The following is an 18,114-nucleotide window of genomic DNA, read 5'->3' on the forward strand; positions in this document are numbered from 1 at the left end:
CAGTTTGTACCAGAACATGAAGCAGTGAGTCAGTGTAACCTTTATTCAATTAGGCAAAGAACACAATCTTATTCACAGTGGCACCAAAGAAATGTTGAAAGTTACAAACAGCAGCACACATCAGGACCATTTTAAAGATAACAGGTGACTACTTTTACTTAATTCAAATTCTGTTAAACCTCTATTTTTTGCTCCTCCTTTCACTTTAGTGTATTTAGTCCTTGAAGTCCACATGTTGTTTTTTAATGAATTTTGATCCACATGTTTGCAGCTGTTTTCTTGTTGATTTGAAGTTTGTATTATGAAATCCTGATAATGTTAAAGTGTTAGTTATATTTGATGAAGTCTGTGTAGAGTTTATCTTATTAAACAGTTTGGTGTGAAAAATAAAGAAATGGTCTCAGAACAAGTAGTTTGAGCCATGATTTCAGATTCAAACTAATTTAACTGTTTTCAGTGGTACATGTGGAGGTTTATCAGAGGAGGCGACTTGGCTGTTCTCCACCCACACTGAACAAGGATCCTGCAGCTCATTAAAAACTAAAATAATTTTGAAGGAAAATTTGTTTGATTTGTCTTAAAAAAGTGCTGTTGGCATGAACTTTTCAGACAGTGTTTTTAAGAGCCATTGTGGTTAACATCTCACACATTCCAATAAAGCAGATGTTCCTGCATTGCAACAGCGGTTTGCAGTTCCGTTCTCCCCCCTGCTCGTCTACAGGACTCTCATGGAGCACCACTTTGAAACTTTGTAACTCTCTCTCTGCAAAATACAATATATAAAGACCAATGCTGGGCAATTAATTATATAGTTACGTCTTCAAAAAAGTGACTGAGTATTGCAAACAACAACACATTTTTGCAGCTGTTTACCTAAAAATGCTGCTAAGGGATTTTTTTTTTTAAACAAACATTTCAAAATATTTACAGAACAATCAGCTGTTCTGCATCAAATCTGATGCCACACAAATTATTTGTGTCTCTCCAGAAAATAATTTCTGTCCACTATGAGATAAAGGAGAACATCAAAAGCCTGATACCTGCAGGCCTGACAACAGGATATGTATCACTCCTGTAACATTTAGCAGTCGCCTCATTGTTCTGACACACACAACAAAACTATTGACTACACTACACACTAACTACACACTAACTATACAAGATGTGCGCTAAATGTCGCAAATCTCTCACATCTCAAAATACTGCAGTCATTCCTAAAATTTCCTCTTCTTAATAACTTCTGTTTCTTAACAACTAAATGCCATGTTCTGATTGGTCGACATGGTACATTTTTTTGACCAATGGGAAAGGGTGGGGTGTTTTCGTTTTGTCTTTGCTCACAGGCAGAGAGTGCTTTATAGCGTTTCCTTATGAAATGCAGTTTTTACCGTTTCTTCCCGCAGTAAATATAAACAACAATAATATTCAGGAAGAAAACCAAACATTACATTTGTTTTTTATCACAACTCTGGTTTTACATGGCCTATCAACACAATTTAAAAAGTGAAACAAGTCTATATTAACGGCCTATCAGTCAAACAATACTGTTTGGTCTCGGTCTAAACAGAGCGTGTTGTTTGTAACGTCTTCTTTTGAGCATACAGGTTGCTTTGAGGGTTCACACTAGAGCGTGTTTGCCGTCACATTTTATGTGTAGTGTGAACAAGCAGACAAAAAAATTGTATTTGATCAAAAAATCGGAATTCAGCATTAAGACCTGCAGTGTGAACGTAGCCTAAGAGGACCCTGCCCGTCAATTCTCGATGCGAGGGGGGTACCCGGCGTGTCAATAAGTGAAGCAGAGGGAGCCTGACCATGCGTCGCTCATTTGACGAGTTAGGATTGAGAACGTATTGAACATCTATATTAAAGATGTTTTAAAGAAAAGAACAATAGAAGCTGAACAAACCTACAAAAAGTATAAGAATAAACTGATAATAATTATAAGAAGCAGAAAAAGAAATTACTACAGTGAACTTTTAGATGAAAATAAAAACAATGTGAAAAACATGTGGACAGCCAAGACAATTCAATTGCCGCTAGCACAGCATTGGGCACCAGGCAGAACTCTTTGTGTGATCTCGTGCACGAGGGAGAGAACTGTGACAAGCATACCATATTTCTAAGATTTTCAGCGCCGAGTACAATAACCTCAGTTTCATCTGAATTAAGAAGCAGAAAGTTAGCGGCCATCCAGGTGTTTATGTCTTTAAGACATTCCTGCAGTTTAACTAATTGGTGTGTGTTACCTGGCCTCATAGATAGATAGATAGAGCTGGGTGTCATCTGCATAGCAGTGAAAATGTATGCTATGTCTTCTAATGATGCTGACTAGGGGAAGCATGTATAATGTAAACAGAATTGGTCCTAGCACTGAACCCTGTGGAACTCCATAATTGAACTTAGTGTGTGAAGAGGACTCTCCATTTACATGTACAAATTGGAGTCTATTAGATAGATATGATACAAACCACTGCAGCACAGTACCTGTAATACCTACAGCATGTTCTAATCACTCTAATAGGATATTATGATCAGCAGTATCAAACGCAGCACTGAGGTCTAGCAGGACAAACACAGATATGAGTCCATTGTCAGAGGCCATAAGAAGATCATTTGTAACCTTCACTAAAGCTGTTTCTGTGCTGTGATGAGCTCTGAAACCTGACTGAAACTCTTCAAATAAGCCATTCCTCTGCAGATGATCTGTTAGCTGTTTGACAACTACTCTTTCAAGGATTTTTGATATGAAAGGAAGGTTGGAGATTGCCCTATAATTAGCTAAGACTGCTGGGTCTAGAGGTGCTTTTTGAGCAAAGGTTTAACTACAGCCTCCTTGAAGGCCTGTAGTACATAGCCGATTATTAGAGATAGGTTGATCATATTTAAGATTGAAGCATTAATTGATGGCAGGACTTCTTTGAGCAGTTTTGTAGGAATGGGGTCTAAAAGACACTCCTCTTATTAAGTCTAGTTCAGTCTGTTAATGTTATTAACCATTTCAAATGAATGTTAATAGGTGTGTTGCTAAGCCTAATAACTTAAATAACAAGCTCGAAATTTACCGGCCCCATTTTCCCCTTTATTGTTTTTTCTCTGTACTGTAAATCTTCTGTCTAGGAAGAAATCTGAGGCTGCTGTTCTGAGAATGAGCTACCAAAGCTTTTTCTGAATAAATCAATAAAGATCCATTTATGGAAAGCTGTGATGAAGGCAGTGGTCAATATAACATATTTGACCACTTTTAATAGAATTTTCTAACTTTAAAACACTAAAGTTAAGGCTATATACCTAATTTCTAGTAAGTGGCCCAGCCCCTCCTATATTTTTATGTATGTAGCCGTCAGTGAAAAAAGTTTGGACACCCCTGATCGAAAGGAATCAGATTTCTTTTAAAAGCAAATGCATCAATAGAGATGGCACGATACCACTTTTTTATGTCCTATACCGATATCATAAATTTGGATATCGGCCGATACCGATATGAATCTGATATAGTGTTTTTTAATCAATAAAACTGTTTTTTATATCTTGCTGAATTTTGTATAAGTTAAAACTCAAGTTAAAAACAAAACAAAACACTAAAGCTATTCTGTTATACCTGTGTGCAAAAATACACTGCACCCAAAATATTTCATAGTTCAGCAATACTGATCAATCTAAACCTACTCCATCCTCCCTATTCTGGTATTTTAAAGAGTAAGCAGCCTAACCAATAGGGTTGAAAACTCCCAGCAAAAAACCCAAAACAAAACCAGGGAACCACCCTCCACCTCATGATGCTTAATCGATGTATTCAACTTTAATTTGATGCAGTGTGAAAAAAATGCACAGAAATCAATTATTTTTCAAAAATAATTAAATTGATTAAACATCTTTCTTCAACAGAATAGCAGACTGCACAGATTGTACATTCCCAAAGGAAAAAGTACTATAGCTTACTAGGGTATATTAGACTTAATAGTTACTATATACAGTAATGGACTTCTATACATTTTACATCAGATAGAAATTTTGGGTGTAAGATTCGGATAATTATTTATTAAAAGCGAGACATTTTAAATGAGAATAAGAAAGAAAAGTATGTCTTTGTGCCCCCTTTTCCCTGTTCATGCCCTATCATCCCCCTTGGCTAAACTTTGCTAGATCCGCCCCTGCACAGTTACCAGCCGTCAGCTACGTAGAAAAAGATCCTAGTGTAGAAAGTAATATAAAACAAATTCTAACAACAGCTTAACACGCTTAAACGTGCTGCCGTTGTTTATCCGCTGGTCTCCTCTTTATAGCGCAAAGTGGGCGATAAACAAACAAGAAAGTCGGGATTCGCGACAGAAAAGCCGATCAGCTGATCGTTGATCATTTTCATGTTTGAAATAATAACAGGAGAAGGAGGGGAGTGAATGAGAGAAGTAGATGCAACTGCGCAGCAAAGACAGAATAACTTCAACTTTGTGTCTATTTTTTAATTCTAGCTGGAGTACGAAGGTCAGTTCAGCTGTGGCTCAATATATCATTTGTTAAGCTTAACGTGGAAATACTATGCAAACATTCAGGGATGAACTTACACACTTGCTTTACTTCTCTGGGATAGTTTTCGCCGAGATGAAATGCCTTAGGAAGCATGTAGCGAGGCTCCAAATGCTCCAACAGTCCGCCGACAGGTCTGGCAGACAACAGCGGCTCTATCACGTGACACATACTGCTCCGACGCGCCGAGCTGGGTTAGGCCAAGTAGCGCGTTTTATGAGGTGATTTTGTGATACTTCGGATCGGATTACATGTTTTTTTCTCTCCGATATCCGATCCAGTAATTTAGGTCAGTATCGGACTGATACCAATACGTAATATTGGATCGGTCCATCTCTACTCAATGATAAAGTCTTCCCATCTGGAAAAAAAACAGGTCCTTTCCCATTTCCAAAATCTAAGCTACAGTTGTAGTTTCCTCCACTGTTGCATGTCTTGTTCCTCCAACATTTCTAGTTCTCAGATGATATTCATTACTGCTTAAATGAAGCCATCCGATCAATCTTTCTGCAGGTCTTCTCTCCTGTAGTATTTCTCTGTCTTCACAAAGCAGCAACTCCAGCAACACTTGAGGGAAGATGAATTCTTTCATCCCCTCCATGCACCTTGGAAGCAGGTGAAGTTGTGCCAGAAATCATTTTTTGCTGCGATTTATGTATTTCTCTGTCTTGCCATCCGTTCACCTTTCTTGTGGAACACACTTGATGGACGACACAGCGCTCTCTCTCTCTCTCTCTCTCTCTCACACACACACACACACACACACACACACACACACACACACACACACACACACACACACACACACACACACACACACACACACACACAGAGTACTGATACTAATGACTCGCTCTCAAATCTGAGATAAATGCAACATTTGCAGCTTTTCCAGACCACATTAAATGATTACACCGCAGACTCTGACATATTTGGGTTTAATGTCAGGGTATATTTGTGGATGAAAGTTATGATAGATGAAAGTTTTGGTAGGACACATGATGTGGACAGTCTGGTAATCCCAGAATATTTTAATGTAAGAAAAACTCCAGACAGCTCTGGAGAAGTTTCAGATTAAAAGCCCTGGAGTGTTTTACATGTTATTCTGTTGGATTAAATCTGACAGAGCTGATTTATAAAAACTTCACTGCCAGGTATCAGGTGACCAGCAGAGACTGATCCTACAAACACTCAGAAACAGAGTAAACCAAACTGCACCACAGTGTTCAGACTAAACCTTCCTGACATGACAGCTCCTCAGTAAAAACTATGAACCAGCAGAGAGACTACACCCAGCACCATACACCACCTCTCTGACACAGTACACCCTCGGGCAGGTGGTGTCCCCATAAACAGTCGTCTAAATGTCTGAGAAGCTCTGATTATTTACTATGTTCAAACAAACTGAGTGTCCACAAACGTCTGAGCTCACAGTGAGAGCTGCTGGCTTAGTTTGGAGGTGTTCTGCCCCCTGCTGGACACACAGAGCTACAACATGAGGATCAGAGTAGGCTGGTGCTGCTTCACCTTTAGATACATGAAGGAGGTCAAAATATTTAAAAACAGAGATTGTTTTTAAACCTGTAAAGGGGGAAATCCTGACCAACCAATCCACAACCAGAAAAGAAGACTAACTGTGCTGCTCCAATCAGGCGTCAGCTCTGTCAGTGTACAGTGTGAGTGTGTAAAGTCACAGAGTAGCTGGTTTTAAATTTATCTATAAAGTTTATATACATTTTATTTAGGCTTCCAAAAACAGTCCAAGTTTATTTCTTTGGACTTTTTTCACTTAGTGCCACCTGGAGGACAGTCAGCTCCCTGCAGCACCACAATCAGTCGCAGCACCTCAGACAAACATTTGTTACACAGCAGCCACCTTCACACCGACTGAGCTCCATCACAGCTTCAGAGCTCAGATTGCTAAAGTCCAAAGTTTATTTCCTCTCAGGTTTATTACTTTCAGTAAAAGAACTAAACTCCCTAAAAACTTCACAAATGATGCTTTAAATGAAAAAATCCCTGTAAATAATTCGACAGGTCACATATTAGAACCACCTTAACTAAAACTCTGTAGCCGGTCACTGTGGTTTGTCCCAGCAGCTCTTAGGAAACAAACTGCTAACTTCAGTGTTAGCACACACTGTTAGTAAACTATGCAACACAGAATTCAGGTTTCAGTTGTGTTAAGTTGTGAAGTTGTCCTCATAATGTGTGAGAGAAAGCAGCCTCTCATTATAAGACACTGTGAGTCTCTGCATGCTGCCTTTATGGAGCTACAGCTGTTTGTATACACTGAACAAAAAGCTTATTAGCTGTATACTGACTCCTGACACTACAACACATCACACACACACATTACACTTATTTGTCTCTGTGCTGCAAACTGGAAAGCAGTTAAAGTGTTTAATCTCACATGAGAGACCAGTTCTCAATCTGCTTGAACATGCACAGACATGCAGAATCAACATGAAATCAGTTTGACTGTTCTTCTTAATCTTTATCTAAGAAGGAAACAGTGGCCCAGCCCCAGAAATAGTGATTAGCTTTTAAACCTCACCTGCAGAGACAAACATTAAAACGCCAAAAAACAGGAAAGTCGAGCAGAGCGACAAAGTTACTGCAGACATTTCTGTGGTATCTACTCCTGCTGATCTGTTTCTTCGTTTTTCTAAATGTCTGAGCTTGTTGGTATTTTAAATACAAAACAGAACCTACGTTTAAACGTTGACTACATCAGGATAAATTAAAGCTTAAATAAAGCGGAAAGTCACTGACTGTGTGTAAAGGTCTGCTCATCCAGCTCCCTCAAACGCCATACTTTAATTTTAGCGTCTTATAAGGAAGTCACGTTAGACTAATGTTTAGTAGGTTGGACTTCATCATGATGTCACTGTGGAAAAATACAGAGCTGTGGAGGAGGCAGGCTTTAGCTTTAGTGTATAACATTAAATATGTAAAAGAGTAATTAATGCAGTATTTATACCAAACTCCAGATAAAGTACTATGTATATATGTATATATATATATGTATATATATATATATATATATATAAAAACACCCAGCGCGCCCCTGCGGGCGGTTTATCCTTCAAGCTCGGGTCCTCTACCAGAGGCCTGGGAGCTTGAGGGTCCTGCGCAGTATCTTAGCTGTTCCCAGGACTGCGCTCTTCTGGACAGAGATCTCCGATGTTGTTCCCGGGATCTGCTGGAGCCACTCGCCTAGCTTGGGAGTCACCGCACCTAGTGCTCCGATTACCACGGGGACCACCGTTACCTTCACCCTCCACATCCTCTCGAGCTCTTCTCTGAGCCCATGGTATTTCTCCAGCTTCTCGTGTTCCTTCTTCCTGATATTGCTGTCATTCGGAACCGCTACATCGATCACTACAGCCGTCTTCTTCTGTTTGTCTACCACCACTATGTCAGGTCAGCCACTAATCAGAAGGTCGGTGGTTCGATCCCAGGCTGCCTCCTGGCTGCATGCCAAATATCCTTGGGCAATACCCCATGTTTGCCTACTGGTGGTGGTCAGAGGGCCCGGTGGCGCCAGTGTCCGGCAGCCTCGCATCTGTCAGTGCGCCCCAGGGCAGCTGTGGTTACAACGTAGCTTGCCATCACCTGTGCGTGAATGGGTGAATGACTGAATGTAGTGTAAAGCGCTTTGGGGTCCTTAGGGACTGAGTAAAGCGCTATACAAATGCAGGCCATTTACCATTTCGCTTTACAAAAAAAAATGACTTGTCCTTATTTCTTCTTAAACTGTGCTGAAAATATGCAGATATAAAATCCATCCATCCATCCATTCGCTTCCGCTTATCCTTTCCACGGTCACGGGGGGCGCTGGAGCCTATCCCAGCTGTCATAGGGCGAGAGGCGGGGTACACCCTGGACAGGTCGCCAGTCTGTCGCAGGGCCAACACACAGGGACAGACAACCATTAGACTAACCACGCTCACATCAATCATCTGATTGGTTCTTTTTGATGATTTCATATTTTAACAGTACTTTATGTTATGTCATTTTCATTTATGAGGTCATCTTCTCCAGCTTCTTCTTGTTCTGATGGAAAGATTCAAAATGAGCAATAATATAAATTTTAAGGCCTACAGTGGAAAATACATTTCAGTGAACTGCAAATAACCTTGATGCATGACTGTAGATATCATGGCTGAGCTGCCAGTGCATTTCAGATGTGAACCCAAATGCAGACACGGGTGAACAAAACTTGAATTCAAACAAAGAGCGATGGTGGGTAAAAACATGAAAGCTAAGGAAACTATAAACAAACTATGACAGAATATGATAAATGATGACTCAAATAACAGACTGACTATGATTAACTATGACATGGATAACAGATGATACAACAGTGACAAAGACAAACACGTGGCTTAAATACACTGAGGGATAACGAGGGGAATGAGACACCTGGCACATCTCGGAATAATCTGACATTACAAGACCAAAGGGAAGCAAAACTCAATACATTGAGATAGGACACAGACTTCACAGACGTGGACTTGACTAGGGAATACAGTTGACAGGGGAGACAGCAACCATGGAACACAGAAATAGAGACCAAAAGACTAGAAAAAATAAACGATGGCAAAATCCAAATTCAATAATGATACAAAACTCAAAACATTGGGCCACTGACCCAGGGATGTGACAGAAGAAAACATAGATGACCTAAAAGTTCCCCAAAATTGAAGCCAAATGATCTCATTTACCCCTGGTGTATCGCTGCTGTATGAACTGCTGATTTGTGTTCAGGGGTCTCCTTTCTCATAAACTAGATTCAAATTACTAACTTCATGCTCTTAAATTTGAGTGCAATGACATCTCGACAGCTTTGACTGGCAGCTCCAGTCACGGGTTAACTGGTTCTATGGTGGGTCTTAAAGGTTTAAACTGTGACAGAAGAAGGTTACTGACCTTGGTTTGTTGTGCAGCTCAGCAGTGAGATCAGAACTAAAGAGAAATGACACTCAGGTTGATTTGAGGTGAACATAAAGAACAAATCCACACAAACAGCTGACAAACACACAAACTCATCTCTCTGATATATCTGCTAATTTCTTATTTGATGGCAGCGACATGGTTCAATAAGGTTTGACAAAACTAAAAAAGTGTGTAAAGTTTAACATTTTATAGATCATCCATCTTCTCAACTAATTTCTCATCTTTCGGTCTGCAGAGCTGGAGCCCGGTTGTCACTGCTTGAGCAGCGTATTCCAGTGCTGGCTTAACAACAAATACAACACAATAATAATAAGTACACACTCACATTCACACCTCCGGCCAACTTTGAATCCCTGATTACCCTCAAACAATAGATAAATGTGTTTTAGCCAAGTCTTCTGTTTGAAGAAACAGATTTTAAACATTCTCTGCTTCTTTTTATCTAAAAACCTTTTTAAACAGTCATTGTTGTTACTGGAGGTGCACTGACTGCACTGTGGAGTTGTAAAGAAAAATGTGCACTAATTATAAATATTACTGTTACTCTGTACAGATTTGTGTGGTTAAATAATGAGTGAATGATTTGATCTTTTCACTGCCTGCTGTGTTTCCTCGACTCCTGAGCAAAGATAAAGAGTCAGTTCAGACCTGCAGTTGGTCCTCGTGGTGTTTTGAACTTGAATTCAGCCTGATTTGTTTTTCATGTCTTCTCCTCCATCATCAGTTATCAGGAGAGCAGACAGTCAAAGTACAAGAATTCAAACAAACACAGAGATTCTACTTACAGAGCAGACACAGCACAGATGTTTCCTTCATCGTCCTTCTCACTCATTTGAGCTTTTTTTTTTTTTTTTTGAGCCCCGATAAGCAGCCGCCAAGGAGTGAGCCGGTGTGTACCTGGGTGCCCATCCCCAGACACAAAGAACCACCAATGCACCGATGTCTGAGGGCGTCTGCCACCGGCAGGGGAAGTGGTGGGGGGAGATAGGCCTCCAAACCTTGGAGGGCCTGAGATGTTCCCAGAGAGGTGGCGTCTGATACCCAACCTGACATATAGACACAGACATACAGGCACACACAGATACAAACATCCATTCCCACCCTCATGCTCTCATAAGCAATTACTCCACACTCAACCAACGTGGAGACAGACATAAAGAGACGCTGTACACACAATCACACTCCCCAAGCGTACTCTAAGAACCGTGTCTGGGTACCCTTGCCCCTGGAGGAGGAAATTGCACCCAGACCCAGGTGGTGTTACCTTTTTCCCTGAGGTGGGGAGAAGCAGACCGCCCCGACTCGGCAGCGGCAGGGAGGCCCCACATACCAGACCCCAGTCGGACGGCCAACTCCTCCTCCTCCTAGCCCCCCCGCTCCAACAGGCCACAGAGAACGGGGGTGTGAGAAGACTCCAAACCTTCCTCCACCCGCTCATATGTAGTGTTGGTGTATGTTTGTTCTAAGGTGCATTTAAAACCCAGGAGGGCATGGAGCTACCTGCCAGAGAGCAGCAGGTAAGCGCATAGCCCCTCCTGCTAGCCCTCAATGTCTACGTGTAGTTAAAATTGAGAGGTGGGCAACGACGCCAGGGGTGAGGTGTACACCCTGATGGTAATTTGGATTCCATATAGCGTGCCCACCCCCAAGATCCTATATGTATGTGTAATGAGAGTGTGAGTAATGTGAATGTCTAAGTTGTGGGATAAAATTGAGGTAGAGGCAGCCAGAAGGGGACAGAGGGGGGGGATGCCTCCTCTGCACCCTGGTGACACACCCCCACCCCAAGGCCCTGCATGTGTGGGTGATTGTGGTGAAGCGGGAAGAGGGAGGCAGCTGGAGATGGGGAGGGAAGGAAGGGAGGGGCAAGTGACCCCTCCCTGGGGCCAGCTCCCCCGCTGACCCCAGTAGGCACCCCCATGCTCCACAACCCGCCAGGGAAAGGGGGCCCAGGCACATCCGGACCGGGGCCCAGTGCAGCAGCGCAGCCCGGCCCCACAGAGCCCAGGACAGTCCACCTGACCCCACCACAGAGAAAACTGCACCCACCCCATCATCCACTCATCTTCCAGACTACACAAGACAAAAGACGTCCAGGCTGAGATCTTCCTCCACCTCTCCTATATATCCCCCTCCTGCAGAGTGAGTTCCTGAAGAGAGGAGAGCTCCTGCGAGGTGTAACAACCTCCCCCACCAGTTGAAGAGCCCCCCAAGGTGGCTCGATGCACCATCGGCACCCTGCGCCAGAGCCGGCCCCATACACCCACCCGCCCACAACCCCGGCAACACACCAACCAGGACCCAAGCCCCCGAGGCCCGGCTAGGGTCCCAGCCCAGCGACAGAGCGCCCCCAGAACCTCCCGCCCGTCCCAGACCCACCCAGGGGCAGCCAGGCTACCAGGTCAGTAACCCACGTCCGCCAGCACAGACCCTCCTCTAGCTCCGCTGCACGCAGCCACGAGGAAAGCGTCACCTAAGAGCCAACAGAGCCCCCAATTGGCCATGACCGCTACCCCCGGTTGAGCCTCCTTGCTTGCTATTTTTTCATGCAAAATGTATTTCAAAGCTGGATGGATTTGTCTCTTTAAATTAGCTCTATGCTTTCTTTCTGATGGAGCAACAAGCAAAAAAAGATAAGTCTCACTGTCCTGAAACATATAAGTTTAATCCTCTAAGACCTACCATAGAACCACATATCCTGAAACTCACTGTGTGAAGCACTTTGAGTGCTCAGAGTGGAAAAGTGCTATACAAGAACCAGTCCATTAATCACTTATCATTTACACCTGTTTTAAACCCATCCTGTAGCATCGTAGTAGAGTTGGCAAAATTTAACATTAGAAGAAAATGTTAGAAAATTATATTGAAATAATGTATTATTACTACCATTGCTAGTTATTTTTAGAGGTTCTGTGATCACATTTAGGGGGACTTGAGTTTAGACCCCACAAAGTCTCTGAACTCGCCTCAGACTTTTTGTTCATTCAGCAGATACATCAGAGAGAGATGAGTTTTTCTGTTTGTCAGCTGTTTGTGTGGAGTTGTTCTTTACATTCAACTCAAATCAGCCTGAGTGTCATTTCTCTTTAGTTCTGATCTCACTGCTGAGCTGCACAACAAACAATCAAGGTCAGTAACCTTCTTCTGTCACAGTTTAAACGTGATACATGCTCACCTGGGATGAGTCCAACCTGTGGCCCTTTGCTGCATCTCTTTCCCCTTCTCTCTGACCCTGCTTTCCTGTCCCCTTTTCTATTAAATAAAGCTGAAAAAGGCCAAAAATACACACGATGTATCAGTTTTGACAAAAACAAAGAGATCATCAAAATTTCATTTTAACCCTCACAGCTCGTCTGACTGTGAGTCCCAGCAGGTCTCAGTTCTTTGAAGGAGCCTCTGTGTCTCTGAGCTGTGAGGAGGACGACAGCTCTGCTGGATGGACTCTGAGGAGAAACACAAGCAAACAGCAGAGGACTCAGTGTGGAGATGGGTGGGGAAAACCAGCTAATTCTTCCTGTAACATCAGCTACTTTGCCCTGTTTGACAGTGGAGTTTATTGGTGTGAGTCCAGAGAGGGTCCCATCAGTAACATGGTTAACCTGACAGTCACTGGTAAGCTGAGTGTGTGCAGTTAGTGTTGATGAAGCTGTGTGTAAATGGATGAAATGCTGTAGTTTGTCTCTGTGTTGAGGTGGATCAGTGATCCTGCAGAGTCCTGTCCTCCCTGTGATGGAGGGAGATGACGTCACTCTGCTCTGTAAAACAAAGACCACTCCCTCCAACCTCCCAGCTGCTTTCTATAAAGATGGCTCCCTCATCAGGAAGCAGCCTACAGGTCACATGACCATCCAGCATGTTTCCAGGTCTGATGAAGGCCTCTACAAGTGTGACATCAGCGGTCATGGAGAGTCTCCATCCAGCTGGATCACTGTCACAGGTGACACACTCACCTGTCTGTGTTTCTGCAGCTTTCAACATTCACAATGTGACGACAACTTAATGACTATGTTTGCTTTATTTTAGACAAACACACCACCACACCTCCACCTACATCCACACCTCCACCTACATCCACACCTCCACATACATCCGCCTCTCCTCCTGTTATCTCCGTGTTGTCATTTGTTGGGTCAGTCTGTGTTGTGGTTCTACTGGTGTTACTGGTTCTGCTGGTGAGACGATGTGTTCACAGGACACCTGACGGTGAGACTCAGATTATGCATATACGATGTTCAGTGTGACAATTTGCCTCCATTCTGTGGACATGTTATCATTTACAAACATTTGGAAGAGCATTATTTCACCCTCATTTCCAGCTCTCTTATATGTATTTTCTATTTATACATTTAATGTATATTATTCTTCATTATGATTTATTTCAGCAGATCAAGAACCAACTGGAGAAGATGACATCACGTATAATGATATTAAAATGTCAAATTGTCAGCAAGTCAGACAAAACAGAGGTAGATTTTTTTGCCTTATTCTTTCTGTTAGTTATTCGGACGAGGGCTGAGGGTTAAGAAATAAATTACAAAACTGTTTGGAAACTATATATATTTTTAAACTGACTACTACTAATAATAATACAAATAATGCTAGTACCATTTAAATTATTATTTAGTGTTACAGTGCTGTAATATATTAAGGCAGTATTATCATTATTATTGGTATTATTATTATCTCCTCTAAAATTTTGATGTTTAATATCTCTCAAAGCTCTGAGAAATGCCCCACAATTGATAGAACAAATTGTCATACTTTCTTTTCCAGATTTCACAAAAAGATAATTTTTTCATTTTAATGGTAGAGGGTTGAATGGTAAAGCATCGTGACACAGCTTGTTGTGATTTGGTGCTATATAAATGAAATTAACTTGATGATACAGTCTTCAGTATTCATATTTTAAACTACATTTTCCCTTCTGTAATCACAACACGACAACTTCATAATTTCAGTAAATGTAATCATGCATCTTTAACTCTGTCCTTACTGAGTGTTGTTCACTGTGAGCTGGACTGTGTGTTTGTGGTCTGTGGTTAACTGAAGCTAACAGCTCTGCAGTCGTCCAGCATCCTGTTTCTGATAGAAAGAAAACACTTCAGCTGCAGGTGTTTCAACACAGGGCTGTTCATTTTTTTTTTTTTTTTTTTTAAAGGGAGGAACATGTAGACATCATTTGGAAATGGATTTCTCCATTCCTTTAAATGGCGTCCTCCACCCCGATGCCAGGCTGGCAAGCAAACTGCAGCGGATCCAATGAAGACCTCACCAGGGGGTGCAGATGGTTTAGAACCAACCTCCCAAGGGTCTTCATCAGATGTGATGTCAGAGTTAAATTCTGAACAGCATAAGAACCCGAAAAGGCAAACAGGAACATTGCTTTGAACTTGCATGCCTGGAAGTAGTCACTGTACTTCAGCCGGAGCATGGAAATGCAGCGATATAGGAGTTCCGAAGTTAGTGGCAAACCGTGTGGGGTTGTGAGTAATGATATCTGGGTTGATTAAATGGTTGAGTAAGGTGAACCTGAGAATTTTGGCGAAGAAATTGACGCCTTGGTATGTCTTTATCGTGGAATTTTAATGCCCAGAAATTGGAAAGAATGCAAAAGATACAAAAGTAGACATGGTTGCAATGTCAAATAATGGAATGATGGAATAATGGAATAATGGAATAATGGAATAATGGAAAGGGAAGATAAACAAAATCAGGCAGGTGCATAAATTTGGGGACCACAAAAAAAAGAAATGAAATCAATATTTAGTAGATCTGCCTTTTGCAGAAATTACAGCCTCTAAACGCTTCCTGTAGGTTCCAATGAGAGGCTGGATTGTGGTTGAAGGTATTTTGGACCATTCCTCTTTACAAAATATCTATAGCTCATTCAGGTTTGATGGCTTCCGAGCATGGACAGCTCTCTTTAACTCACACCACAGATTTTCAATAATATTCAGGTCTGGGGACTGAGATGGCCGTTCCAGAACGTTGTACTTGTTCCTCTGCATGAATGCCTTAGTGGATTTTGAGCAGTGTTTCGGGTCATTGTCGTGGTGAAAGATCCAGCCCCGGCGCAGCTTCAGCTTTGTCACTGATTCCTGGACATTGGTCTCCAGAATTTGCTGATACTGAGTGGAATCCATGTGTCCCTCAACTTTGACAAGATTCCCAGTCCCTGTACTGGCCACACAGCCCCACAGCATGATGGAACCACCACCATATTTTACTGTAGGTAGCAGGTTTTTTTCTTGGAATGCGGTGTTCTTTTTCCTCCATGCATAACGCCCCTTTTTTTGCCCAAATAACTCAATTTCCGTTTCATCAGTCCACAGCACCTTATTCCAGAATGAAGCTGGCTTGTCCAAATGTGCTTTAGCATACCTGAAGCGGCTCTGTTTGTGCTGTGGGCGGAGAAAAGGCTTCCTCTGCATCACTCTCGCATACAGCATCTCCTTGTGTAAAGTGCGCCGAACGGTTGAACGATGCACAGTGACTCCATCTGCTGCAAGATGATGTTGTAGGTCTTTGGTGCTGGTCTGTGGGTTGACTCTGACTGTTCTCACCATTCGTCGCTTCTGTCTATCTGAGATTTTTCTTGGTCTCCCACTTCAAGCCTTAACTTGAACTGAGCCTGTGGTCTTCCATTTTCTCAGTATGTTCCTAACTGTGGAAACAGACAGCTTACATCTCTGAGACAGCTTTCTGTATCCTTCCCCTAAACCATGATGGTGAACAATCTTTGTCTTCAGGTCATTTGAGAGTTGTTTTGAGACCCCCATGTTGCTACTCTTCAGAGAAAATTAAAAGAGGAGGGAAACTTACAATTGACCCCCTTAAATACTCTTTCTCATTATTGGATTCACCTGTGTATGTAGGTCAGGGGTCACTGAGCTTACCAAGCCAATTTGAGTTCCAATAATTAGTTCTAAAGGTTTTGGAATCAATAAAATGACAACAGCGCCCAAATTTATGCACCTGCCTGATTTTGTTTAAACAATTATTGCACACTTTCTGTAAATTTCTCACGTTCTCAAATGATATTTGAGAACGTGAGAAATCACTTTCTCAAATATCACTGTGTGTGTCTCCTATATGATATATTTAACTGACATTTTTTATTGTAACAACCAATGATTTATACAGGAAAATAATGACTATTAACAAGGTAGCCACCTTCCTCTATAATAACCCCTGAAGCTGAAAGAAGGGTCAGTGTCTGTGTAAGGTTGAAAGTCAGCGTAAACCAGCTGTCCAGCGTGATTGTGTCAAGGAGTGATGGTTTAGGTGCTGCAAGTGAAAGTAAGTGAGAGATAAAGGAGAGGCCTTGAGGAATTATGCATAGTTCAATCTTTAAGTGTCCCAAAAGGGAGAGTAGCTGCTGGGTGACAATCACTAGGTGGAAACCTTCTCAGAAACCCTTGACTAAAAAGTTGTTGAAGTCTGGGTTAGGGTGATTTTTTGAAAGCTAATTTTAAAGTGGAAATATGAATGGGTGTCAAAATGGAAAAAGCTAGTCATTGCTTGGGTTGGTTGTGGGGGCATGCTGGTCGGGAATGACAACATACAAAAGGAGTGGAGACAGCAGCAAGAGACATGAGCCATCCTGTTGAAATTATTGCAAATGGTGAAGCCTTCTATGTGCATTATGGTTCTGCCGTTCCTATCTGGACCTTGAGGCAAAGGCATGCTAGGAGTGGACACTGTGTGTTTGAAAATTTCTGTTGTAGAGGTCAAGCAGTTAAGAGATGAGGCCAGAATACGCATGATGATGGGACTGTCGTGGCTGTCAATCATCCTGGGAGATGCGGGCTGGTTGAGCGGTGGAAGAATGAGCTCTGCTTGATCTATATATTGACCAGCAATGATTTGTTGGTGAAGATGAACAGACACTGGGGAAGGTTTTGGAGCTGGTGGGTTGGGAAGAGGAATTGCAGAAGCCGTTGTAAACTTAGCAATATTAGTTTGAGAAGAGGGGGCCTGAGTTAAAAAAAAACAAACAAAAAAAATTTGGCCGTGATCTGACAAGGGGAGGGAGAAAAAGTGTGTTAGTAGGAGGTACTGAGAAACTGGCAACCTGATGCCTGGACGGTTTGTTAATAAGTTTAGCAAGGAAAGAATGAGTGGCAGAGAAATTGTCAACCCGGTACCAGGAAAGTTTGCTGCCGAGTTTCGTGAAGGGATGATAGATGGCTGAGGGACTGGCAACCCAGTGCTGTGAAGATTTGCTGAGGCGAGCTGCAAAGGAGACATGGAAGTCTGTTGAACTCGCAACCCAGTGGCATGCGGAGTAGGAGGAGAAGGGAGCTGAAATTTCACCGTTTTGGAACACACAATGTGGTTGCTGGCTGGTGGACGAGACTCCAAGGTGAGGGGAAGCTTCACTGTTAGAGATGTTGGCTTTGTTTATCCCCAGAAGAGGATTATCTTTGTTTGCAGTCTGAATGAGGGAGTCTTGAGAAGTTAAAAAGAATTGGAATACCTTTTTTTTTTTTTTTTTTAACTCAGGCCCCCTCTCTTTTCAAACTAATTGGAATTGCGCTTGTTTGCTTGTTGTCGGACCGGTGGAATCGAATCCCTCTCTCTTCTAAAACTAATTAGAGACAGGCTACGGTCCTGTCTAAAATT

At 42.2% G+C, this 18,114-nt stretch overlaps 1 protein-coding gene across 1 annotated transcript; it reads left to right on the forward strand.

The window, feature by feature from the left end:
- Nucleotides 1-11,991: 11,991 nt before the first annotated feature.
- LOC109196586 (low affinity immunoglobulin gamma Fc region receptor II-like) lies at nucleotides 11,992-17,332 on the forward strand. Its single transcript, XM_025905185.1, has 5 exons — nucleotides 11,992-12,007; nucleotides 12,889-13,101; nucleotides 13,181-13,426; nucleotides 13,624-13,692; nucleotides 17,217-17,332. Exons 1-5 carry the CDS (start codon nucleotides 11,992-11,994, stop codon nucleotides 17,330-17,332), a joined length of 660 nt encoding a protein of 219 aa, XP_025760970.1.
- Nucleotides 17,333-18,114: the final 782 nt, after the last annotated feature.

The sequence above is a fragment of the Oreochromis niloticus genome, linkage group LG3, assembly GCF_001858045.2.
Source record: "Oreochromis niloticus isolate F11D_XX linkage group LG3, O_niloticus_UMD_NMBU, whole genome shotgun sequence".
NCBI classification, from domain to species: Eukaryota; Metazoa; Chordata; class Actinopteri; order Cichliformes; family Cichlidae; genus Oreochromis; species Oreochromis niloticus.

Bases quoted from the DNA above. Each gene is read 5' to 3' on its own strand.
- LOC109196586 (XM_025905185.1), top strand. The intron at 13,427-13,623 runs GTGACACACTCA...TTGTTGGGTCAG, and splicing joins CAGCTGGATCACTGTCACAG to TCTGTGTTGTGGTTCTACTG. The intron at 13,693-17,216 runs GTGAGACTCAGA...TTTCTGTTGTAG, and splicing joins TGTTCACAGGACACCTGACG to AGGTCAAGCAGTTAAGAGAT.